At 49.1% G+C, this 24174-nt stretch overlaps 1 protein-coding gene across 1 annotated transcript in view; it reads left to right on the top strand.

The window, feature by feature from the left end:
• The window catches only part of VPS8 (VPS8 subunit of CORVET complex), a 64305-nt gene extending 40623 nt beyond the window's left edge, over nt 1–23682 (top strand). Inside the window, exons 35-45 of the mRNA XM_071437355.1 lie at nt 1883–2024; nt 2621–2710; nt 3131–3173; nt 3958–4061; nt 5096–5174; nt 6347–6429; nt 12311–12391; nt 13645–13814; nt 14356–14524; nt 22246–22326; nt 22976–23682. Coding sequence (XP_071293456.1) covers nt 1883–2024; nt 2621–2710; nt 3131–3173; nt 3958–4061; nt 5096–5174; nt 6347–6429; nt 12311–12391; nt 13645–13814; nt 14356–14524; nt 22246–22326; nt 22976–23116 — 1183 coding nt within the window. The 3' untranslated portion in view covers nt 23117–23682. The remainder of the gene's footprint in view (nt 1–1882; nt 2025–2620; nt 2711–3130; nt 3174–3957; nt 4062–5095; nt 5175–6346; nt 6430–12310; nt 12392–13644; nt 13815–14355; nt 14525–22245; nt 22327–22975) is intronic.
• The last annotated feature ends 492 nt before the right edge of the window (nt 23683–24174 follow it).

Below are 24174 nucleotides of genomic sequence, written 5' to 3'. Positions count from 1 at the left end.
AACACAGTGAAGCATTGTCTGTTGGCATTTGTGTTTATGTATTGTACCAACAATATTAACTTATTTAGCAGCACAGTGTTCTGGCTTTATAAATGTAGTAACAGACTAAACCATGAGGGTTTGTCCCAAGGGCTCTCCTCTGTGCCCAGCTGCCTGTGACACTTGCAGGGCTCCCTGGTGCCAGGTTTCATGAGAAACCAGTGCTCCTCTCTTGCTTTTTGGAAAGACTATGGCAGGGGAGACATTGGATATGGTTATATTGGAGTGAAAATGATCCCATGTAGCTGAAAAGGACCTGCAAGTCTCAGGATTGTCAATTAGTTTTAGAAATTATCAAAATCCAGCTTTCTTTCCATTGTCTCTTCTCTGTGTTTTTTGATTAAATAAATGGCTGAGAGAAGAGTGAGCTTGCTCATGAAATCATGAATACTTGGTGCCAGAGTTATTTCCAGACTTGAAGTTTGTTCTCCTGCCTGACTTTCCATTTTTCCTGCCTTGGCAGACAAGATCACTTTAGATAAGAGAGTGTTTTATTTTAGTCTACCCATAGCAAGAGGAGAGCACTCACGCCCTTGCAGGCACTGGGGGGTTTACAGGGTGTTTGTTGTGGGAGGAGTGGATGGTGAATGCACAGTTCAGGGTTCTTGTTTGGTCCTTCCAGGTTCACTCTTTGCTGTCAGAACACAATGGTTTTGGCACAGTTTTTGTGGAGTTGTGCTCATACTTTGCACGCTGTGATCAGTACATGGGTGAGGCTTTTGTTTCTGGGCATGTTGCATTTATAATCATTGTAATCACAGGAAGCTGCTCTCTTGGCTTCCTCAAGCCACAGCATTGTCCTGGCCTTTTTTGGATGGTAATATGCCTTTTGTAACTCCCAGGAAATAGAGGATATTGGATATCAGACCTTTTCCATCCCATGGCTGTAGGATTTGCACAGTAACAGATCTTCTCCTGCTTAGGAATTTGTGTTCAGTAAGGTAATAGAACTCAATATATACACCCTGATCCATTTCCTTTCCTAGCAGGAGCTTTAGCAGAAGCCCCTGTTTTGTAGGCAGGATGAATTTCCACTGTTTCTCTGTGCAATGCACCAGTCCTAGAACTGCCATGGGAAGTGTAATGTGCAATGGCAGAGAGCTGCTGTTCATTTAAAGGTTGCAGGTGCTGTATCTGGCTCCAGGGAAGCCTCATCCTTTCCCTTCTCACTCTGAAGTCTCCTCCTTCACGTTGCTCTTTTTAAAACCAAGATCGGTAGGAAACTGTCAGGACAAAGGGAGGTGGGCACTGCTCACAGTTCTGTTCCCTCTTCTGTTTCTGCACATGAGGAGTTTGCTTAATAATGAGCCCAGGGATTGAAAATGGGGATGTTTCTCTAAAAGAAGTATGAGTTCCTTTCTCAGGTAGATCAAAGGGATGAAACATCAAAATGTGGTAAAGGAAGTCAAAGAAGAATTTCAGGAACAATAAGCAAAAAGCAACACATGCAGAGCAGGTCTGTAGGACAGAGACAATCAGGATCTGAACAGAGCACTCAGACCATAAGGTTTCATTGAGGAAATGAGGCTAATTCTTTGTGCCTCTTTGCCATGGAGTTGCTGGTGATGGGTCTGTGCTGGTCTCTTTCTTCACAGGGGTCTTTGAGAGTTTAATTTGTACTGAGGCATCAGGAGGATATGTTGTGGAACAAATGAAATGGCTGCTGAGAGACCTCCAGCACCAGTAACTAGTAGAAGTAGCATAATTTTCCTCTTAAAACCAGACTTTTTAACTTCACCATTAAGGATAAAAGACAACGCTCAGTTGAATAAGAAACTCTTCTTCCCAGCCAGATTTCTGGGCTAGAATTTGATTTTAGTCTCTTGTGCCTGTTTTATTCCAGAGAAGGCATTAACCAAGACCTGCTACACCTCCCACCCTGTATCACTGAGCAGTTCATCGAGCTGCTCTGTCAGTACAGCCCAGACCAGGTTTTGGAGACACTCAAAGTTCTGGAATGCTGCAGACTGGAGGAAACCATCCAGGTAGGAAAGAGATGTATGATGACAGGGGCCGTGGGATGCATTCAAATCAGCTCCTACCCCTTTAAACTGCTGTAAAGATACTTTACTTTAGGCTTGGATTAGTTCCTGGATGCTCTTCCAATCTGTTTCTAGCACTCTCTGTCCCTCTGAGCTGCTAAACTGCTCTTCTGCAGCACAGGTGGATATATATAATAGACTAACACTGAGTTGGGTCTCAGGGCTAATAAGAAAGGGCTGTTAGTGCTCTGAAGCTGCTGAGAAACTGCAGAGTGGAGGGTGGCTGTGTTGCTGCTAATTAATCATGTTGGGGGTATATGAAATCACAGGCCTGGGGTTTTTGGAAAGCAGCGCTGCCAAAATCTGCCTTGTGCTGGGAGAGCAACTGTTCCTTCTCTGTATGGAAATTGTACCAGTCATTTTTGAGTGCTGGTGGTGACCATAGTGCAAGCTGAGAAATAAAAAGAGATGGAGGAGAGCTGCTCAGCCTGGGTAAAGCACTCTCAGCCCTGGCCATCTGCTTGGCATTGTCTTGTGGATAAACAAACACTGGCAGCTTTCTTCAGACAGACATGTACCTTTTTTTCCTTTCAACTCAGATAACCCAAAAACATCAGCTCCATGAGGCTTCCTCGTATTTACTAGAGAAGAAGGGAGATATCCATGGTGCCTTTTTGGTTATGCTTGAGGTACAGTACTCCCAAATCCTGGATGTGGCATTGTTGCCATGCTCTCAGTGTGGTAGCCTGTGCTCAGTTTGGATGTTGTCCTTGTTCCTCAATTCGTTTCCCACTAGAATCCATGGAAGTATTGGTCAAATACCAATAAATTGAGGTGTCTGCATACTCAGAACATCAGTATGTTTTTCTGACAAATCTTCAAACATTTAGAAGATACTAGATGCTGAAATTTGTTTTTCATAGCCAAAAATCATCTTTCAGCTCCTGCTTTCCTTTCCATACTTGGAAAGATGTTTATGCCATGTTAATTGTGCTGGGGAGGAAAATTGGGGCAAGCCTGTGTAACCAGACCTTTGAGAAACACTTCTATCAGGATTCTTGGGATTAAACTCCCAAGTTGACTGTTCTGTGTCCTCTCTTTTGTTTCAGCGATTGCAGAGCAAGTTGCTGGTGCTTACTCAAGATGATGAAAGTAAGACTGAGTTCAATTCCATTTTCTATTAAAAACAGAAGATCAACACAAAATGTGAAGTGCTTGTGTCTGACACTTGGTATAATGAGATTGTTTTAGGTTTCTAGGCATTTGTTTCAGGTTTCTAGGCATTGTGGTGACACTGTTCATATGGCAGCTATTTGGATGACACTCCCTCACTCTGGTGTTCTGTTCTTGGTAGAGACCTTGAACACTGTGAGGGATGGTTTATGTGTGTGTGGTGTCAGGTGCCCTGTCAGCTTTTCCCATTGGGACTGGTCCTCTCACTGGCTTACCAAACACATTTCCCATGTCAGAATCCATTCAAACTCATTACTGAGCTTCAGCTGGCATTGTATGGGAGCAGTGATGGGAGACAGTTGGGAACTTTTTTGAAAGCAAATTTCTCAGATATGTAAATAAGAATGTTCTGCCCACAGAAAATGAGTGTATGCACAGATGTGCTGTTCACTAGCCCAAGGACTCATGGGCACCTAATTAAATGCAGTGCCCATAGTTGTTACTTAATTGTATCCTAAACCACAGCTAAGATCTTCCTTATTTGATTAAATGAAATGTTTTACTTGCCCAGTTTATTGTGCTATTCAGGAAAAGTGCCAAAAATCAGAACTTGTCTTTATAATGTAGTTACTGACAGTGCTGAGCAGACCTGAGATGAACAGTATGATTTTATTTTGCAGAAGGATTGATAGTTATCTAATGGGAGTTAACTTGTCTAATAGCTCTTATGATGGTAATTTGCTTTCCTCCCCCTGACACTTAGGCTCAGCTGAACCCTCCTTGCTAGAAAATATTGAAGATACTTTAATGAAGACAATTGCTCTTTGCCAGAGGAATTCACACAGTTTAGACCAGCAACAGCGAGAGGTAAGGTAGTCAAAAATGTGTCACCAGAATCAACCAAGGCCTCTGGGTCTCCTGAGGCTTTGCCTCAAATGGCTCCTGCTCTGCACATCCATTGGGTACTGGTATGTCCATGCAGTCACTGTGTGCCTCTCCTTGTGGTGCTTCAGGGTTTGGAACCATAGCAGTGAAATCCTCACTCGTGAGGGTGAAGCACAAAGCAAAGTTCAGGTCAGAGGGAGGAGAGGATGAGACCATGGCCTTTCCCCCTTTGCAGCTCCAGATGGAAGCTGGGCACAGATGTCAGTCAGACACTGCAGAGGCACTGTGAGCTCTGAGCCAGCTTCCTCGTGGCACAAAGCTGCTGCTGCTGTCACTGTGGCTGCAGAGCTGTTCACAGCCCCTGAACTGAGTGTCAGCTCTGAGGGGGGAGGCAGTGCAGCTGCCTTGAGCTCTTGCACAGGGAGCTGGCTTTGCCCATCCCCTCAGACTGAGGTTGTGTTTCCATTTTGCCCATGTCAGTGACACAAAGGCATCTTTAGTCCTAAGATTCTGCATAATTTATGTAATTTCTGAACTCAGAACAGAGAATGTTGTTCCCATGCCTGAGGAGGTGGCATGGCTGGAAGTCAAGAACTCTGATTTCTTCACAAGCATTGCCCAGTGTGAGAGGTGACGTGCTCAATTTCTTCCCTGCAATGGTGTCATTCTGCAACAGATAGGAAGAGAATTTAGATGTCCCTTTCCATTTGGGATCCATTTGCTGTGCTACCCACTCTGTGAGCTGTCTCTGCCCTGGAGAGTTTGCCTCCCACGTGGGGAAATAGCTGTGGATTGAATAAAGCAAACACAGACTGTTGTCACAATTCCAGTGAAGTGCTTTGCTCCGAAGGTACTTTACCATGTTTCAGCTCTGTCCCACAGCAATCATCAGAAATGCAGTTCTGTTCTCAGAATGTGGAAGTTAGTTTTGGCCAGTGGCCTCTGACATTGCTCACAGCTTGGTTTTAGCACTGCCCTCTTCTTACTGCTTCTCTCCTCACATTCCATGATTCCAGGCCCTCTGGTTTCCCCTGCTTGAGGCCATGATGTCCCCACAGAAATCCTCTGGTTCATCACAGTGTCCACACTCTGAATGTGAGTACTTTGGCATTTGTGACCCCAAGCAGTAAAAGTTGTGTGCTGTCTCTCCTCTGAATGAATAGAAATTGTTTTGTTACACAATTCCTAAATATTCTGCTCCCTGACTGACAGGAGCTTGGGCTGGGTGTTTGGTAGGCTGCAGCTGTCAGGTGGATGGGGTTTTTCTCATTTACTTTATTTTGTCCTGTGTGGAAGAAGCAGCCTACTACAGCCTGTGCTAGTAAGTTGGTTGCATTGAGGGTGGTCCTTGAAGGAGCCAAGGTGCCCAATGTGTACAAAAGCTCTGTAGGTTGCAGTCAGCACTTGGAGAGCTCATGAGGTAATACAATACACTGTCACTGTGCATGCCCAGCCTCTTTGTGCCCCTCTGCCTGCACCTGTCTGCCATGGACAAAATCAGTGGGACTTGAGTACACCAGCCAAATTCTCTACTCCACTTCTGAGTCAGCAGCACACCTTGAACAGCAGGTGACCAGAGGGATGGAGCAGCTATGCTGGGAGGAAAGGCTGAGGGAGCTGGGTTAGATAGGATTTTGGGAAGAAATTGTTTCCTGTGAGGGTGCTGAGGCCCTGGCACAGGGTGCCCAGAGAAGCTGTGGCTGCCCCTGGATCCCTGGAAGTGTCCAAGGCCAGGCTGGATGAGGCTTGGAGCAACCTGAGGCAGTGGAATGTGTTCCTGCCTGTGGCAGGGGATGGGACTGGATGAGCTTTAATGTCCTTTCCAACCCAAACTACTCTGGGATTCTCTGAATAATGTCTTTTGCTCCATCCCAGACCCATGCTGAGGATCTAGCCACAAGTTTCATGCAAAGATCAATGCTGGAATTCATAGAATCTGTGGGTCATAACACAGACAAGGATCCAAATTGGGATTTGGTAGCAATAGGAAAAGTGAATGGTGCTGTTACCAAGTGAAAATGTGGGTGTTTACTGCAGGGGGTGTGGAAGGGAATACAGAGATATTGTGGGATCAAAACCTTGTAAACAGCCTTTAAGCTGCAAAAAGCTGTGTGCTTAGTGCAGTACATGCAGGAGAGAAAACATAAAAGCTCTTTTCAAACCAGAAACCGTGACCTGAAATAAAACTTTCTCTATCTGTAAGACTGATCTCTCTTTACTTCTGGAATCCTAATGAACTGCTGTGGCTGTTATGTTTGACATTCCAGCTTTGAAGAGTTTGACAATGCAAGTGCTGAACAACATGGCTGCATTTATTGCTCTGCCCTCAATCCTGCAGAGGATTCTCCAGGTGAGTTCCTGAAGGGAAGGAGCTTTCACCAAGCTGTGCCACTGGGTTAATGGGAAAAGGTATTCCCAGGTTGTTGGAGATCAGATCAGCTATTGTCTGTTCAGTGTTTCAGTAAAAGTTCTGTTGGTGAAACATAAGGTGTAAAAGCTGATAGAATTACCTGGGCAGACATGTGGGAACACACAGACCTGTGAGAAGATAATTGAAATAATTCTTGCAAACCAAATAAAATAGTACCTATTATATAATAAAACAGTACCTGTTTTATAAAATAGTACCTGTTTTCTAATAAAAAAGGTTGCAGTTACTCAGAACTGAAACTTGGCAGGTTCAAGGGCAAAGCCACAATGAATTTCCTAAAAATCAGCACTACATTTGTTGAAAGCCTTTTAGTGAAGGCTCTGGGATGGACAGTTGTGAAGACACTACAGCAAAGTGTATAGGCTTTGCACAAAGATCATGGTTGGGCCCAAAATATTATTGATGGTGCAATATTATTTTAGAGATGCAGTTAGTGAGTAGCAAACTTGCAGAAGACCTGATTTTAAGCAGGACCTTGGGTTGAGTGATCACAGGCAACTATAAGTTGTTAATTTGCAAAACAGATGAAAGCTGATGTTGGGATTTAATAACAAACCTTGAGAAATGCAGAAAAGGAATTAGAAGAATTGTCTGTGTTGTGGAGTGGAATGATTGAAGGGTTGAGACAGTGTTGAAACACTGTTCAGGGTTTCTGTTCCAGGTGAGAGAGGAAAAGGGCTTACAGCTTCACAGGGTGCACACACACCTCTAGCAGCCTCTTGGTTTGATCTTAATATTACTCACAGTCTTGGATTTTGAACAAACTCCGAAGATAGCAAAGCATGTTGCAAGAGAGTGGATAAAAAGTCTGTTCAAATGAAATGTGGTTTTATCAAAGGAAGTGTTAAGGAAACCTAATGGCTCTTCAATAACTTATTTAGTCTACTTTTAGCTGAGGTTTTGGTATAATTTCCTGTTGGGCCTTGTTTGATGTTTAATGTAGGCAGGAAAGGATGGAGAAGCTGTGAGTGAATGGGAGGCTGCCAGGGAAGGGAGGCTTCCCTGCTTGTGCTGAGGACTGCCAGGATGGGGTGGGAGTCAGAGCAGTGACCACACTGATAACACAGCTGGGAGGTGTGACAGTGTGGAGGAAGATCCTCTTCTCCTTTGGGATGAAGGGAAAGTCTTGTTGATGGCAATCTTCACATATTTCATTCAATTTCTGTTCTGGTGGACTTTTCTAGCAGCAATAGAAAATCCCTCTCCAGGGGCTGGCACTGATGTCCTGGAGGCAGCAGGGAAGGGAGATGTTTTGTCTGTTGTAGAGGGAAGGGGGTGGTGTGGTGGCTCTGCTGGGGAGGCTGAGGGGATGCTTCATCAGGTGAGGTGCTTTACTGAGGACAGAAATGGGTCAGGCATCACTGAGAGCAGCATGTGCAGCTCTGGTCACTGGGTTTGGAGCAGGGGGGAACTGCTCCTGCTCATTCCACCTCCCTGGACAGCCTGACAAATTCAGTCTGACTAAAGAGAGGTTTGGAAAGGCAGATTTTTTGAACAACTAGAGCAAAAAATGATGACTTCTTAAAATGCAGAGAGAAGGAGTGAATTCCAGGTAAAGAGCATTAGTATCAGAAGTTCATTAAATGGGGCAGTAGTTGGTGCCTTGTAGCTGTAAACAGGTGTAGGAAAAATAACATCATAAAGATCAAGAAAAGATCCTAGGGAAGGGGAGGTGCTGTTGGTATAAAGGATCTCTAAGTTGACTTTGCCTCTTAACACTTACTCTTCTATAGATTTCACTCACACCCTGAGGTGTGTGGAGTGATGTGACCTGGATTGTTTGTGGGCAGCAGAGAGGCTGTGAGCCCCTTGCTGCATCCTGGGGATCCTCTGGCAGATGCCAGCAGCTCAGCTGTGTCCTTCAGAAATTGCTGGCTGGTTTCACCTCGGAAGATTTTCACCTCTGAAGCTCACTTGAGCCTCTCCCAACTTCTTATCCTCCTCATTAGGAGATGGGCTCTTCTGAGAGCTTGCCTGTGCTGAGTCTCACCAGTCTGGTGCCTTCAGTGCTTGGCACCTCCTGTGGGGACAGTGTCCTTTGTTACAGGACAAACCCTTCATTGAACCCTGTGCTCTTGTCCTTAACCCCCACGTTTCCACTCCCTCTGCCTTACCACCAGCCCTGATTCCTGGGTTCCTGGCACTGCCCTGCTCCAGCTCACTGTTGCCTGTTGGTTTGTGGCTGTGTTTTGTTACACTCTTGCTCCAGGGCTTGCAGAGGGTGCCTGTGGGAGGTTTCTGTGAAGTTTATTTGGATGCACAGCTTGGCCCTGGTGAGAACATTGCTTTGAGTCCAGCTGGGAAGCTGGTGTCAGGATGTTGATGAGCAGGTCTTACTCTGTGGCCTTGTCATGAGTGCCCAGCTCAAATGTTCAGACATTCTGAGCCCTGGCCCTGCTGGGGATCAGGAAGAAAACTCCCTTGGAGCCAGGCAGCAGAGAGCACTGGGGTTTTTGTTTTCCAGTCATCTGCTTCCTTGGGTTATCTGGGAATGCCATTTAAATGCCCTGCAGGGAAGAATCACAACATGGGGCTTTCCCAGACAGGAAGATCCCTGTGATGTTAGACCTGGCTGGGTGTTCCTTTGCAGAGCTGTGTAGTTGCTCTTTGAAGCCATGCAAAATTCTAAACCCTGGTGCCAAACCCTCTGTCTTGGCTCTGAGCTCTGTGCAGGGCACTTAAATGTGTTACTGATGTGCCACCTTAACTGTGACCACAAGGAAATACTGAACCTAGCCTTTCCCTGGAGTGCACACAGCCTTTGCCAAGCCCTCCAAATATTTTGGTGAAATGCAGAATTACAAGTGGTGCTTTGTCTGACAGGGCCCTCAAATGCTGTTTCAGCAGAGCTCAAGGTTTGTGATAGGCAGATATGTGCTGAGCTGCAGGCTGGGAGGTGGCACAGCTGCCCAGGAATTCACTGGGGGGTTTTGTGGGAAGGTGGATAACATCAGTAAACTGAGGTAGATTATCTTGCCTTCTCTGAAAAGGAATTAAGAGTATTCTAATCTTAGCAGACTGTTTTTCTTCCTCTTCTGGGCTTAACTGCTTACAGATTATATTTTATGCAAATGTTAACTTTGCAACCAAAGTCTTTGGCCAAAGGGCACCTTGCAGGGGCTGGGGCCAGAGCTGCAGCTTCCCAGAGAGGACACAGGCTTCTGGCACCTGCCTGTCCCAGCACTGGGCTCAGTGTTTTCTGGTTGATAGATTTGCTCCTGCTCATCCTTTATGGTGTTGGGGAGTGACTTATTAACTGGGAAGTCTGAACCAACTGCATTAGCAGAGATACCAGAGGAATCCTCTTGAGCATTAAGAAAAATTCCATGTTATTAAGGATGTGAGTGCTCTCTGAAGAGGGCTGAGAGGTTGAGTGTTAATTCCCTTACAAAGCTGTAATCCTTCATGAATGTTTTGTAAGCAGATGCAGCTGATGTCTCCTACAAAATGGAGAACTGGAGAAGCCAGAAATGTAAAAGCTACCAGTAGGGACCCCAAAGAGGGGAGGGAATGATTGTCTAAAAACTGTTCCAGAGTGGAAGCAGACAGATTCAGAAAGCTTCTCCTTATATTTTTTACACTCCTGCTTAGGGCTTTGGCTGTTTTTTCTTCCTAGTTTGGGAGATCAGCACTGGGATTAGCTGTGTGTGGAGTGGTTGCTCTGGCCCCTTGCAGAGGGGAGAAGCTGAAGTGAATGTGTTTGCAGAGTGCATTTATTAGCACTGGTAGCAAAGCAAGTGCTATTTCCTGGACCCAGGAAGAAATGGGAAATGGAAGAGACAGAGGCAGCTGAAAGGGCTGCATGAGCACCTCTGGGCTGTGTGTGGAGCCCTGCCAGCTCTTCCCATCTGTTTGGTGGTGGCAGCCCAGGACAGCCAGTTTGGCTCTGGCTCCTTGTGCTGATGCCCTGCAGGCTGCTGGGATCTGTTCCTGGTTGCTGCAGTGCCTGTTCCACTGCATGGGATGGCACATCCGTGTCTGAGTATGCCTCAATTCCAACCTGAGACCAACTTTATAAGGTGGAATTAATGAAAGATATTCCTCCATAAAACTAATTGATCCCACGAGGCTTTTGTGGCTGGAAGTTCTCTGGGGTCTGAAGCTGCAATTTAGCAGCATTAGAACTGTCTGGAGAGGTGACCTGGGGGCTGTGGGTGCGATGCTGGAGGCAGGCAGGCAGCTCCAGCCCATCCCATTGCATGGCTCTAGCAGGGAGTGGCCACGGGCTCACTGCTGGCACTGGGCTGCCAGGCTCAGGGTGAGGCTTGGCCAGACCATGGGCCTCCTCTGGAAAGAAGAAAGTCCATTTTCTTCCCAGCTGCTGTTATTTTTAAAGATCATCAAGCATGACTTGAGGAAAAGACAGCAACTCAAAGCCCTCAAACTTGTGTTCTCCCTCTGCAAAGCTGCAGGTGGGTCTTTATTCTTCCCTCTTCTTCACATCTCTTCTTCTGCTCTGTGTCCAGACAGGAAACCAGTGGCTTTGAAAATCTCCACTTTTAGCTCAGGAAGTTTGAGGTGCTGTATGGAAATTGTGGGATTGGGACAGTTTGTGAGTGACCTGTTGGCCGTGTACTTGATGGCTTTAGAAGAGGAGCTGCTGGCTGCCTGCCTAACTGCTCTGTGCTCTGGGTCACATTCCTGCTCTCTGGAAATCCCACTGCCCCCATGATCCCTGCAATGCTTTTCCTGTGCTGTGCTGTTCACCCAGCAGAAAAGGAGCCTGTGCAGCACATCCAGCTCTCCATGCTTCCTCCACATGCTCCAAACCCACAGCTGGTTTGGACTCAGTGCTGTTACTGAGGGCTGCTTTTGTTTAGGCTTGACCATTGATGTCTCTGCCTGTCACACTGCCCATGAGGGCTGTTGTTCAAGAGTTCCTTGACTTGCTTGCTGTTCTGTCTTGCAGTGTAGCTTCCATGCTGCTTTAGTTGTCTTTGTCACCTGGCTGTGTCACTCTCAATTCTTCTTGCCCAGTCCCAGCATGGAATCAGCCTTGCTCCTACTCCTCCTCTCACTCATCTTATCCAGAGCTTGTTTATCCCACTGCTGTTCCTGTTTCCATTGTGTCTCCACCATTTTTCTCCTCTCTGGGTTAGTTTCCTTTTCACATTTTGCTGGTGTGTTTTTGCCAATGTCCTGCCCCTTCCAGCAGACAGCTTCTCTCAGCTTCCTGCACAAAGTGATGCTCCAGGGGGCCGGGGTGTGCTTGGGCTGCAGGAAGGGGGAGATGCACAGGCTGATGACCTGTACCACAGCCCTGTGCTTGTGTGCTGGGACATGGCAAAGAAGCTGTTCAGGGCATGTGAAAATCAGCCCTGCAGCACCAGGAGAGCCCCAGGGCCTGTTCCCCTGCCAGCTGGGCTGTGGGCTCAGCAGTGACTGGGGTCTGCTCTTCCAGCCTGCAGATCAGGGGGCTGGGGTGAGTCTGGCCATGGGGCACCCCTGGCTGGGCAAGAGCATGGGACATGGGGGGCTGGGAGCTGGCTGGCCATGCTGTTCCCTTCAATATTCCTCAAATGTACTCTCCAGTCAGCTCCTGCAGCTCCTGAATGGAATTTCCAGTTTTGACCCAGGCACACTAATTTACAGTGATGTTCTTATCTACTGGGTTTTGCTAATTACTGATTTTTCCCATCAGTGTGTGGGATTATTCTGCTGTCCCTGTGTATGTGCAGTATATTTAACTCTGCAGTCATAGCTTCCATTTGCAGTTCCAATCCAGAGGAAAAATGGCCTAAGAAGAATCAGAATGCTCATATCCTGTGATTCAACTGCAGCTTTGCATTTCTTCATACAGGATCCAGTTTATGGAAAAGGGAAACTTGGAGAAATTCAAGGGCTTGTCTTGGGAATGCTGGACACTTTTAACTATGAACAAGTAAGTTGCCTGTGTTTCTGTGCACCACTGCATGCAGCATCATTTTAGCTGCCTGACCTACTGCTCTCTCTCTCTTATTTGTCATTTCTGTCTGCAGGGCAAAGTCAATGGGCATGTGAGTGATTTTTGTGTGATTGGGGGATGGGGAAGGAGTTTGGTTTGCTCACAGATTGCAAGTGAAGGGACTGACAGGTACATGGTGAACACCTCTGCAGCTCAGTTCTGTGTTAAATGTACCAGAAGGATAAACATCTGCTTTTTCTCCAGCTCTTCCTGCAGTTAGGGATGCAAAGGCACAAAGCTGATATGTTTTGTCTCTCTTTGCAGTTTTAAATAACAGCTTTTTAAATTAGGCTGGTTTTACACTTCCAAGTGATAATGCTGCACTTCCTTTGTGTCCTGGTGAGATTTCCTCTTAATCTCAGTCCTGCTTTTCTCAGTCCAGTCCCAAATCTCCACACTTTCCCCCTGAACAGGATGCACAGGGTTCCTCCAAGCCCCCTCACGTGGCAGAGCCCCAGGCACCAGCAGCCAATGCAGAAACACAGTGGGGAATTGCTTTGCTGTGCAGGCTGAGCACCAGGAGCCTTTATCTGGGTTTGGGTTCTTGCAGAAGGCCTGGGCAGCCCCTGTCCCTGCCTGGCAGCTCTGGGACAGGCTGTGTGCCCAGCTGGGATCCTCTGGTGCTGCTTCTGCAGCTGCTGCTGTGGAGCAGGGATGAATCAGGGAGCAGACCCCTGTGCCTGAGAGGAACTTGGTGCTTGAAACTCAGGGTGGTTCTCTGGGCCCTTGGAAAACAAGCGTCCATTGGGAAGGACAAGCAGATGAGCAGTTCAGGGTTTTTTTAAGCACTTTAATTGCTATAGTGCATTTGAGCTTTGATTTTTATTAGCACATTTCTCCTAAAATGGGGATATAAGCAGTAGCTTGCCAGGTAGAAGGGGAAAAAAAAAAAGGAGATTTGATGTGGAAGATGACAAAATGAGCCTGCCATGCCTCTGTTAATGCTCTTGGGCAAAAGTCAATACAGGACTTGTCTATTTGAGAGTGCAGAGGAATTGCTCCATTAATGTGTGATGAAAGGATAAGTGTTTTAAGGTCAGGGATAGAAAGCATAGGAGAAGTGATTTTATTGGGTTGTTTCTGCTCTTAGTGAGCTGCTAAGTGGCTTGTTCTGAAGAACTGGCTGGCAGGGAGTTTCTGCAGCCTGGAGGTGACAGACTGACCTGCTCTCTGTGTTGTCTTCCACACAGACCCTGCTAGAGACAACCACGAGCCTTTTAAACCACGATCTCCACTGGTCCCTGTGTAACCTGAGAGCCTCTGTCACCAGAGGCCTTACCCCAAAGCAGGATTACTGCTGCATCTGTCTCCAACAGTACAAAAGGAGGCAAGAAACTGCTGATGAGATCATTGTTTTCAGGTAAAGTTAAGGGCTGGGGTTGCAGCTGTGATCATGTTAATAGTTTTAAAAGGGGAAACGAATTCTGCTGGCTGGTTTGCCTGAGTAGTGATCTGTATTCCTGGGAGCACACCTCCCTGCTGCCCTGCACTGAGAGGGGCTGGCTGATCACACCCATCAGAGGCTGCTTTGCATGCAGCCAGCTTTGCCAGGAGCTGGCTGTCACTTTTCTGTCCCCTCTCCCAGCAGTGTGCTTTGGGCACTGCAGCACCCTGGGCTCCTCTGTGTGTTTGTACATCTGGGACCTGCCACAGCCCTGGCATCTCCCATGTGCTGTCTGTGCCCAAGTGTCTGTAAAATAAGGTGAAATCATTGTTACCTTGGTATATCAGCAAATGGGCATCCAGTGTTGACTCTGGGAGTCTGGAAATCAGCAGGAGGGTGAGGATACTCTGCTGGTTCCCAGATACAGCCTTTGCCCACTGGGCAGCCCCTTGCCCTCCACCCTGCAGGGCTCAGGAGGTGCTGCCCTGCTTCCCAGCACAGACTTGCTCTCTTCCAGCTGTGGCCACTTGTACCACTCGCTGTGCCTGCTGAGCAAGGAGTGTGGGGTGGTCACCAAGGGCCTCATGAGGTGGATGTGCTACAAATGCAACTCCAGCAGCAAGGGAGGGAAGCTGAGTGAGAACTTCTCAGAGCTGAAGAAAGGAACTGCAGCCTCCCTGGCACAGGTAAGTTTTGTGAGGTGGTTTCTTGTCAGGTAAACTTTCATCATCACTTTGTTCTCTGTCTGTCTGTGCTTCCAGGCAAGACTCTGATCAGTAGCTAAGACACTCTCAGCAGCTAATTGGTCACTTTTCTGAATGCCAGTTTATTTTGGTGGGGGTACAGCTCTGGAAGTCAAGGAAATTTGTTCATCCAGAAGGTCTGGGAGCTGGTGTGAGGGGCAGCTGGATGCTGGACAATTCCCGTCAAATTATTTTTAGGTGTGTTTTATATAAATCTTAGATTGAAAGCAGGCACATTCCTTGTGGCTGGATTGTAGAGCCTCTGTTCCACCTTCCTAGCAGATAATCTGGCTCTGGGTAAAAGGTCTGGGATTGATTTGACTCACTAAGTGCTTGCACAATATTTTAAGAAGCTTGAGTGTAACCAAGATTGATGCAGCTGGATTTGGGTGAGAGAACAGAGAATTAATTTGTATTTATTGTCAGTATTTGTGCACTGAAAGTTTCATCATCCCTAATTCTAACGGAAGTACAGCCTCAAATATGCATGGAGCTGTTTTTTTCCTGGGCTGGTGCTGTGGATGGTGAAGCCCCCATGGCAGGTGGTTTGTTGGGTTCTCTTCAGGGATGTTGCATGTGGGCAGCTGAGCTCTGCTGCTCCATGTTCCAGTGGCCCCTGGGTGAGGGTTTGTTCCCAAGTGCCTCAGGGTACTTTGTGCATTTGTCACTCTATGGATGTGCACAGAGCAGCATTTTCACTCCTGGAACCAAACTAATTCAATCTTGGAGTATGTTTTTATAGTAGTACTTTGGTTTTGTTGGAGCAGATGATTTCAATTCCTGCCAAACCCATCCCGATCAAAAGCTGGCTGAGGGCCTGAGTCAGCTGCTGCACTCACAGGAGAGCCTTCCTGCCTGGGGAGATGTGGGGAAAGGGAATCTTGCAGGCCTGTGTGGAGCACCAGGCAGGCTCTGCAGGCAGGCTCTGTTAGTCTTTGATTTGGTGACAGCAGCAAAGCTTTCCCAGGAGCTTGGAAATGGAGTGTGGTCCAAGCAGGCTGAGCAGTGTGTGTGCCCTGTCCTGTCACAGTGGGATGTGGGCACTGCATCTAAGGCTGGGAAAGTTCAGCAGCCCCACATCTCACCCTCTGCACTCCTGCCCCAAAGGACTGAGCATCAATGGGGGTGACAGGCTGGGGTGTAGTTTAAAAACTAAAAGCAGAATTAACTACTAAAACTGCATTCAGCATTTGAGTGCCTGACACTTGATTCCAGTGCTCTATAATTGGGCTATCCCTGGGTTTCTCTAGGGCAGTCAGTCAGGGAGCCCCTGTGGCTCCCCTTTGACATCAGTGTGACTGACCCTGTAGAGAAAGAAGGGGAAATGCTCCACATGCCATGGCACTGACTGGGGTAAGGAGGAGATGTTTCCTTTTATTTAACTGATGAAAGGGAAGGGCTGGCTGGGACTCAGGGCCTGAAGGGAGATGTGGAGAGACTGGGTGGGGAAGAGGACTTAGAGCATGGATCATGTAGTGCTAGCTGGAAAGTGTCCATCCCAGGCCATCCCAGTGCAGGATGGTGCCCTGCTGCTGCTTCCCTGCTGCTGTCACGTGCTCTTGGCAGGGAAGTCATGGCTTCCTGCTGCACACACAGAGCCCCAGCACTGCTCAGGCCCCCAGCTCCTCCTCCTTGTGTCCCACATCCTCTCCAAGTCTGGGATGTTCCTCACATATCCAAATTACAATATTTAACTGTTGTACTCACATGTGATCAGACTGTTGTGCGGTCACATCTTAAAAAAGCTGAGTGTATTTAGGCTTGGCAATAGAGAGGAGAATCTCCAGCTCCTGCAGGAAATCTGTTTGCTGAACAATCACTGCTCAGCAGCATTAATTAACCCTGGGAGGTAAGGATTCTTCTGACCTGGCCTGGGCTGAGTTGCAGAGTAGAGTTTCTGTGCTGGGGCAATGCTGGGAATGCAAACTGGGGAAGATGGGGCTTCTCTGTGTCCTCTCTTGACTCTGCTGGCCCCAGTCAAACCCAGAGCTCTGGGCTGGACAAGCTGCTCTGGCTCCACAGCTGGTGTTTGTGAGCAGGAAATCCTGAGCAAGGTCCTGCTAAGAGCATTGTGTTTCCAGCCCTGCCCTCCTGAGAGTCAGATCTGGGGCTCCCAGGCCCTTCTGCACAGAGATCTGTGGGGAGCGTGTTTCCCTGTAGCCCCTTTGAAGACCCTGCAAGCTTTGTTCCTCTCATAGCAAAATCTAATATGGGGATCTTCAGCTGAGGTATTTATTTTCTTGGGAAGCATTGAATTAGGAGTAGAGTCCTACTGAGAAATGCCACTGAGCATCTGGAGTGCATTTCACAGCACTAATTCTGCCCTGCCCAGGCAAAGGCTGTCAGTTTGAATCGTGCAGTGTGGCTGAGATGTGTATGTGAAGCGACAGCCCAGCAGACAGGGCTTCCTCTGCCCTGTGCTCTGTGTGTGATGCTGGGGCCAGTCCCTCAAACTGGGGAGGTGGAGAGGTGCCACAAGGCAGCACTGACCCATTATGGGATTAGTGACAGTGTGGATTTCAGTGGAACCTGGCTGGGATGAGGGCTTGGCACGCTCTGCCCCAGCCAAGGGGAGCAGAAAAAAGGGCACAGGGGATTTTATTTTCCTTTGGTTCTACTACTGAAAGTTTGTGATTTCTGTGTTACCCCTGAGCCTCAGTGCTTTTGCAAGGGTAATCCTCTGGGGCTGGACGATCATCTATCCTGCTCTCCCTACCTTGGAGCATCCCCTAAATGAGAGTTAAAAGAAATGGGAGCTTGTTTTCATGGTGGGTCCCTAATCCACTTGCAGAGCTGTGTGTTTGCTGTGGGTCCCTAATCCACTTGCAGAGCTGTGTGTTTGTTGTGGGTCCCTAATCCACTTGCAGAGCTGAGTGTTTGCTGTGGTGTGTGTGGGGGATGAGGGCTCAGCAGCTGGGCCACTGCCTGAATACCTGCAGGAAAGGCTCTGGATGTCTCAGCCACTGATTCCCAAAACTCATTTGCCTCATTTCAGTGAGCAAATGTTCTCCATTTATTCTGCCAGCTTATGCACTGGGGATGAAGGAGAGGAAGAGTCTTGGCTCCTGGGCCATGAGCCCTGCCATGAACCCCTGAGCTGCCATGCTCTGGTTATTCTGTGGCCGAGCAGTTCTGAGCATGCTGCTGTTGGAGCTGTCCAGATGGCAGATATGTTTTATTCAGGACTTTAATCCTGTCAAGTCACGCCAGGATGGACAATGGACGTGATCCATAGTTAATCCAGTTTGTCAGGCTCTACCTTTGGGCTCTGTCCTGCAGTTTTCCCATGTCCCTCCCTGTGAGAGCTTTCTGGAGCCTTTGAATGATTCCCCCGTGGGAGGGGCTGGTACCACATCCCTCATGTGTCCTTAAAGGTCCCTCTGCACCACGTGCTTTCTCTTGGGCAGTAGTGATGGTTTAGGTTGGGTTTTTTCACCAAAATTTACTTTAGAGTTGACAGATGTTACATGACCTGCATCCATCAGGAGACAGAGCTGCTGTTACTGTTTTCAGGGTAACAGTTATTAACTTGTAATAACTTGTAATCAGTTATTAACTTTTCTCCAGGATTACAAAACACTTCCAAGGGGTTTGTAACTTTGAAAATATCCAGATGTGATCCCCCCAGTAACACCACAGAGATAATTAGTGTTTTACACAGTTACAGGAATGGACATTCTCTCCTCTGTGGAGAATGTTCCCATTCTGAAAATATCCAGTCCTTTGGCTTTGGAGGTGGATTCCTTCACTTCAGCAGGGAACAGGAAATCCATGTGAGGAAGGAGCTGGAGACACAGAACATCTCTGATTGCTTGTAATGGAAACAAAAGTGATCTAGTAAGAAGAGTACTGAGTGCAGGTGTCTTCATGAGCAGGTAGAGGAGGAATGGCACCAGAGTTAAAACTGCAAACAGTACAAATTGAAGAAGACTGATTAGAAAACCAAAATTATCCTGTATCAGCTTTTAAATCAAATTTGACTGTTTTCTTGAGCTTCTCATGCTGGCGAGTTGGGTGAGTTTTGTTGCTTTGTGGGTTTTTTTGAGAAATATCAGAATGAATTGTAATTGTGTCCCCTGGCCTTACTTCAGAGCAATCTGCAGCCTGGCAGGATGCTCCTTGCACTGCCTACAATCCAAAGTCTGGCCCTGTGGGATCTGTTCAAGAGCCTCTTGGCTCTTCTATAGAAAAAATTCTATGCTTGGGACCTCTGAATTCTCAGATGCAGGTGCTGAGCTCAGCTCAAGCACAGGCCTGTTGGGTGCCACCTTTCACATTTAATCCATGTGCTGCCATGCTTCCCTCAGAGCCTGCTGGAGGAGAAATGAGCACCCTGTCTGCTGGGCCCTGGTGTCCAGGGAGGATGGGTGGGGGTTGTGTTTGTCTAATTAACTCTGAGCAGTGTTATTGCTCCTTTGGCTGAAGGCATCAGTGCAGGTCCAAGGGAATACCCCAGCAGCACCTGGTGTAGGCAGGAGCAGCTACCCAGAGCCTGAGCAGGAGCACAGGGATGTGCCTGTGTGCTCCCTGTCCAACACAGACAGTGCCCTCCCCTCCTGTCACTGCAGCCTCACGTGGCTGCAGCAGTGACTGAGAGAGCACAAACAGACCTGTGCTCTCCCAGGCCCTGAGAGGGAGGTTTGCTCCTCAAGCTCAGCTGGAAACAAGGGACATCTGCCCTTCCCCTGGTGCTGCCAGGGCTGTGTGCCAGCCTGCCTGTGCTGGGGAGGCTGCCCTGCCCTGGGCACCTGGGGCTGTTGGCTGCTCTGACAGGGAGCAGGCAGGGCTCACCTGCTGCCAGCACTGGCCCCTGTGTGCTACCACAGGTGAGGTTCTGGAGGCTCTGGGACTGTCCCAGGGACACTCCAGGCTGTTCCCTGGGCAGCTGTGGGCTGGAGTCTCTGCCTGTCCCAGAGTCTCCTTGGGCAGGGGCTCTGCAGAGATCAGCAGCAGCAGCAGAACCCTGCTGTTCTCAGAGGGGTGTCCTGAGGTTTCCCTGGAGCTCCTTAGCAGCTCTGTACTGTCACTGTCATTGCAGTGACTTTGGGTCACAGCCTGCCTTGCTCTCTCTTTGGTTGGTCCTTCTGGGTTCCTGGGAGTACCCTAAAAGCAGCAGGGCCTTATCTGACAGAAGAGAGGCAGATTTACTTAGTTTAACATTAATTGGCTGGGTTTTCATTAGAGCCCTGAATTTGGGTATCTGTTTATGAGGCTGATGAGCCATGGTGAAGCAGGGGAAGGAAGGCCAAGGGTGAGCTTGATGTCCATTGCCTGTGGGCTCAGCTCTGTAAATGGGAGTGTGGGAGGGTTGCCTTTGTTCCTCAGAATCCCAAAACCCTCCCCAGGACTTCTGGCTGCATCTCTGTGTGTTAAGGGAGCAGCCCCTGGGGCAGTGGGGTGCTCTGAAGCTCTAACTGATGCAGCAATACCTTGTGTGGAAGGAATGGCTGAGGGGCAGCTCTGGGATGGGTCTCTTGGTGTGACTGTGGACGGTGCCTCTGCTCAAACTGTTGGAATCTGCTTTGCTTAAGCACTGGCTGACGATGGAATTTGTAACTGTGAAATTAAAGGTAATTGCAAGCTTGGGAGGGCTGTGTGGTGACTACCAGAGGGGGTGGAATACGTGCAAGAAAAACATGCAACAGAGATTAGCATTAGTGGTGGGATCTGGGAGAGCTGGGAAATGGAAAAAGCCTTTTCCCTTCCTCCTGGCCGAGATCCTCAGGGGATGAATTGCCTCTCTGGGGTTCTGTGTCTTGTCTGAGGCCTTTCCCAGGGGATGTGGCTGGAAATGGGCTGGAGGTGCTGAAGGGTCCATCTCAGATGGCCAGCCCTGGAGACAGAGGCTGTGCTGTGGGGTGACCTCAGCACCTTCCACTGACACCTGAGTGCTGCTGCTGGACCCTGGGAGCCTCCCATGGCTCCTGAAGGGAAACATGCCTTTAGTGACATGGTTTAAAAGGAAAAGGCCTGACAGCAGTTGTTTCCATGACAACAGAAAGAATTGCCTGCAATATTTCAGCTCATCAGCCTGGGAACAGCCTGATTGATAGTTACGTATGTGTGGTAGAGAGAGAGCAGGAGAGGGGTGAGGCCAATTATATTGCACTTTCCTTGTCCTTGAATGCTTGTGGCCACAGCAACTGTGGAGGGCAGTTTTTCCTTGCTTTTTGTGTTTTCCAAGTGAGGATGACTTGTGTGTCCCTGGGAAGCACCGGTGCAACCTGCTGGCTGTGAGTCCCTGACCCTCCCTGTCCCAGGCTCAAAGCCTATGCCAGGTGTGCAGGGAATGGGGGCATCTGGCTCCCTGACTGGCAAATAGTTATTTACACCACAGAGAATATCCTGGAGGAGAAGGAGAGAGCTTGGCAAATGTTTCCAGCATAAGCAATCTGCGCTCGGGACACTCCTTTCTTCCCACACTAATGATCAAAGGCAAGACATGTGTGGGTTTTGGGGTGGTCTCAGAACTGTCCAGGCTTTGGGAAACCCATGGGGGGCTCAGTGCATCTCCCATTGCCAAAGAGCTTAAAATCAGTGCAGCTTCACTTGGTACCCACTGGCAGAATTGTAGCATTTTTGGTTAGTGGCCCCTGGAAGATGTATTTTGGAGAGGATATTTGAATGTTCCCTTAAAAATAGATCCCCAGAGACAAGAGATGCCAGCCTGCTGCTCATGAGGGAGGCTGTTCTCCTGGCTCCTCTTGGGGTTTCTTGATGATGCTTTTGCTTTGCAATATGAGCAGAAACATTCAAAATAGAAACATTGTGGTGTGATAAATGGAACAAACCTACAACAATCTGATGCTTTGTCATCTCTCCCTGGGACATGTAAATGGTGCCATTTACAGCAGTTTGATTGTGTGCCACCCTCTCTGCCTTGGTGCAGCTCTGGGCCCTCTCTTTGCCCTCACCTGCAGCTGCCCCTCACTGCCGGGGGACACTTGGCCTTGTACCCAGCAGCTGGGCAGGGCCACGGGATGTGGCTGCCACTGCCACATGACTCACCTTGCCTCCCCTTTCTGCCCCTCATTTCTCAGCTTCCAGTCTGTAACACCCCACTGGAGGACAAGAGATGGGACCTCATGATGCCATTACAGGATGCCAGCTGTTTTTGCAGTCATTGGCAGAGTCCCGGGGCAGCAGGCAGCCACAGCCCGTGTCCCTCCATTGTGGGGCAGCAGGCACACACAGCCCGTGTCCCTCTGACATTGCTCTGCCTCTGTGTCCGGCTGGGCGGGGCCAGGAGACGAGACAGGGCTGGGGGAAGCTCCTGCTGCCGCCTGGGAAGGAGCCTGGACAGGCGGCTTGGCCCAGGGGCCCGTTGCTTCTCTTCCCAGCTGGCTGTGAGTGAGTTTTCCCATGCTTTTTTTCCTTCCTCAGAGGTATCCCAGTACTGCCAGTCTGTGCCATCAGGGACAAAGCCCAGCAATAACTCACTGTGGATGCAGGGGTGTAACTGTCCTTTGGGCAAGAACAAGACTAATTTTTTTCCCCCCAAACCTGGGGTGCACATAATGGCTTCATGCCAAGGCAAAGATGGCTAAAAAGTCCTCCCAAACAGGTTGTGGACTGACTGCTCCTGGCCCAGGAATCAATTTCTTTGTGTAGGAACTTGACAGCCTGCTCTGCGTGGTTTCTGTAACTTTCTTACTCTTTTTCAGATGAGTTCAGAGTCTGTGTTGGATCCTCAGCAAATCCAAGCTTTTGACCAGCTCTGCCGATTGAACCGAGGCACTTCCCGAGTACGTACCCCCTTCAGTATTCCTTCTGCTGCCACACTGGTGATGGGCATTTTTCCTGTGGCCCAGCCAGACACTGGCACTGGCAAGCGAGGGCTCTGGCTTTTCTCTGGGGTTTGGTCTGGTGCTGGCACTTGGCTGTGGCACACTGCAGGGCAGCCATGCTGGGGAAGCCACTGGCAGGGAAACCATGGGAATGGCTCTGGCTTTGTGGCTGGGCCTGACAAGTGTCCCTGGGGTGATCCTTTGTGGATCTGTAGCTAAGCTCTCCTCTAGACACTGTAGCTCCTGCAGTGGCTGGGAACACTCCCTCCTCCTATGCCCCTGCTGTCCCAAGGAGAGCACAGCTCCCTCCGTCCCTGGCATTTTCCTTGTGCCTCCTGCCTTTTTTGGCTGTGGATGTTGGCACTTTCAGTTCTTTCTGGGTTTTTTTTTCAATTATGTGACTTCAAAGTAACCTAAAGACCCCTGGAGAGTTGTTCAGTTGAGGACTGGTGACCTGCATGAAGCTCAGTAGGGTCCCTCCATGCCATCCATGCCCTTGGCTTTACCTGGGTCAAAGCTTCTCTCTCTGCAGCAGGGACACAGTGACGCCCTGGGCTCTGTGTACCTGTGGGAGTGTTCCTGGGCTGACCAGGGGTTTTCCTTGCAGCTGGCTCTCCTGACGGAGCTGGCGCGTGGTGACAAGCATGGGCTGCTCAGCGTTTCCCACGGGGACCCGGCCACCAGCAGCGTCTTCCAGAACGAGAACTTCCAGCTGCACCTGACGCCCCCTCCTCTGGCTGAAGAGTAGCTCTTGCCCTGGCTGCTCCCAGGATGTGCTGCTGGGGAGCCTTCCCACCACACCATGGGATCATCCCCCACATCACCTTCCCAGACCCTGCTGTGCTCACCCTCACTGGCACTGGTGGGTCATAGCTGGTGATGCCCCAGCTGTGCTTTGGCAGTCGTGGGGCAGCTGGGCTGGAAGCTGGAACTGTGGGACAAACCCCAGCATGCTGGGGCACAGGGAGGGCTGCCTGTGCTGATCCAGTGGCTTGTGGCAGCAGTAGGAACTTTTCCAAGTAACCAAATCAGCTCTGCCCTGCTGGAGGAGCCTGTCCTGTGCCCAGAGGCCCTGTGTCCCTGTGCTGTGCTGGTTCTGTGGCTGGGGGCCACACCTGAGTTCTGTGTTCTGCTAAAAGCAGCTGTTCTGGCAAGGCCTGGCCCTGCTGTCTCATAGCAACAGCCAAGGGGTCTGAGGGCACAGAATGGGCAAATCTGGGGAAGGCTGAATAATGCAGGAAATGACACCTGTGTGAGCAAACTGACCTGCGCACACTGTGTTCTACCAACCTATTAAAGAGGCCCTTGGTTGAACTTCCTGTGACTTCTGCACTTCTGTGAGTGGGCTGCTGCTAAGAGAAGGATACATCTTGTGGGTAAAGCTCAAACCTCCCCTCTCACCTCTTACCTGTGTTGGGGGTGGGAGGAGTGTGTGTGTAAAAAAGGTGCCTCATGCCCTTGGGGGCTGCAAGGAGTAGAGGGTGGATGTGATGGGCACTGATGGTCACAGAACTTTTAGCACTTTGCTCTCAGCACTGTAACCCACTGTTGGAGGGGTTTCTGTGTTGTCACACACACTCCTCTTCCCCCTGCTCACTTTAGCACCGACACTTGGGTGTTTTGGGGTGCCCTCAGGGTCCCAGCTGCTCCCAGAGCACAGCAGCAGGTGGGGGTTGCTCTCCCTGCACACAGAACTCCTGTGGCTGATCTGTGCAGAGCTCATATGGAATGGCAGGAATATGGAGCAGCACAGCTGCCTCCAAGGAACACTGAAGCACCAGGTGTTGTGCAGAGCTCACCTGGGTA

Source organism: Agelaius tricolor, unplaced genomic scaffold, assembly GCF_023055355.1.
Source record: "Agelaius tricolor isolate 1412-34295 unplaced genomic scaffold, bAgeTri1.0.p SCAF_12, whole genome shotgun sequence".
Taxonomy (NCBI): domain Eukaryota; kingdom Metazoa; phylum Chordata; class Aves; order Passeriformes; family Icteridae; genus Agelaius; species Agelaius tricolor.
This window is presented reverse-complemented; position numbering and strand designations above follow the sequence as displayed.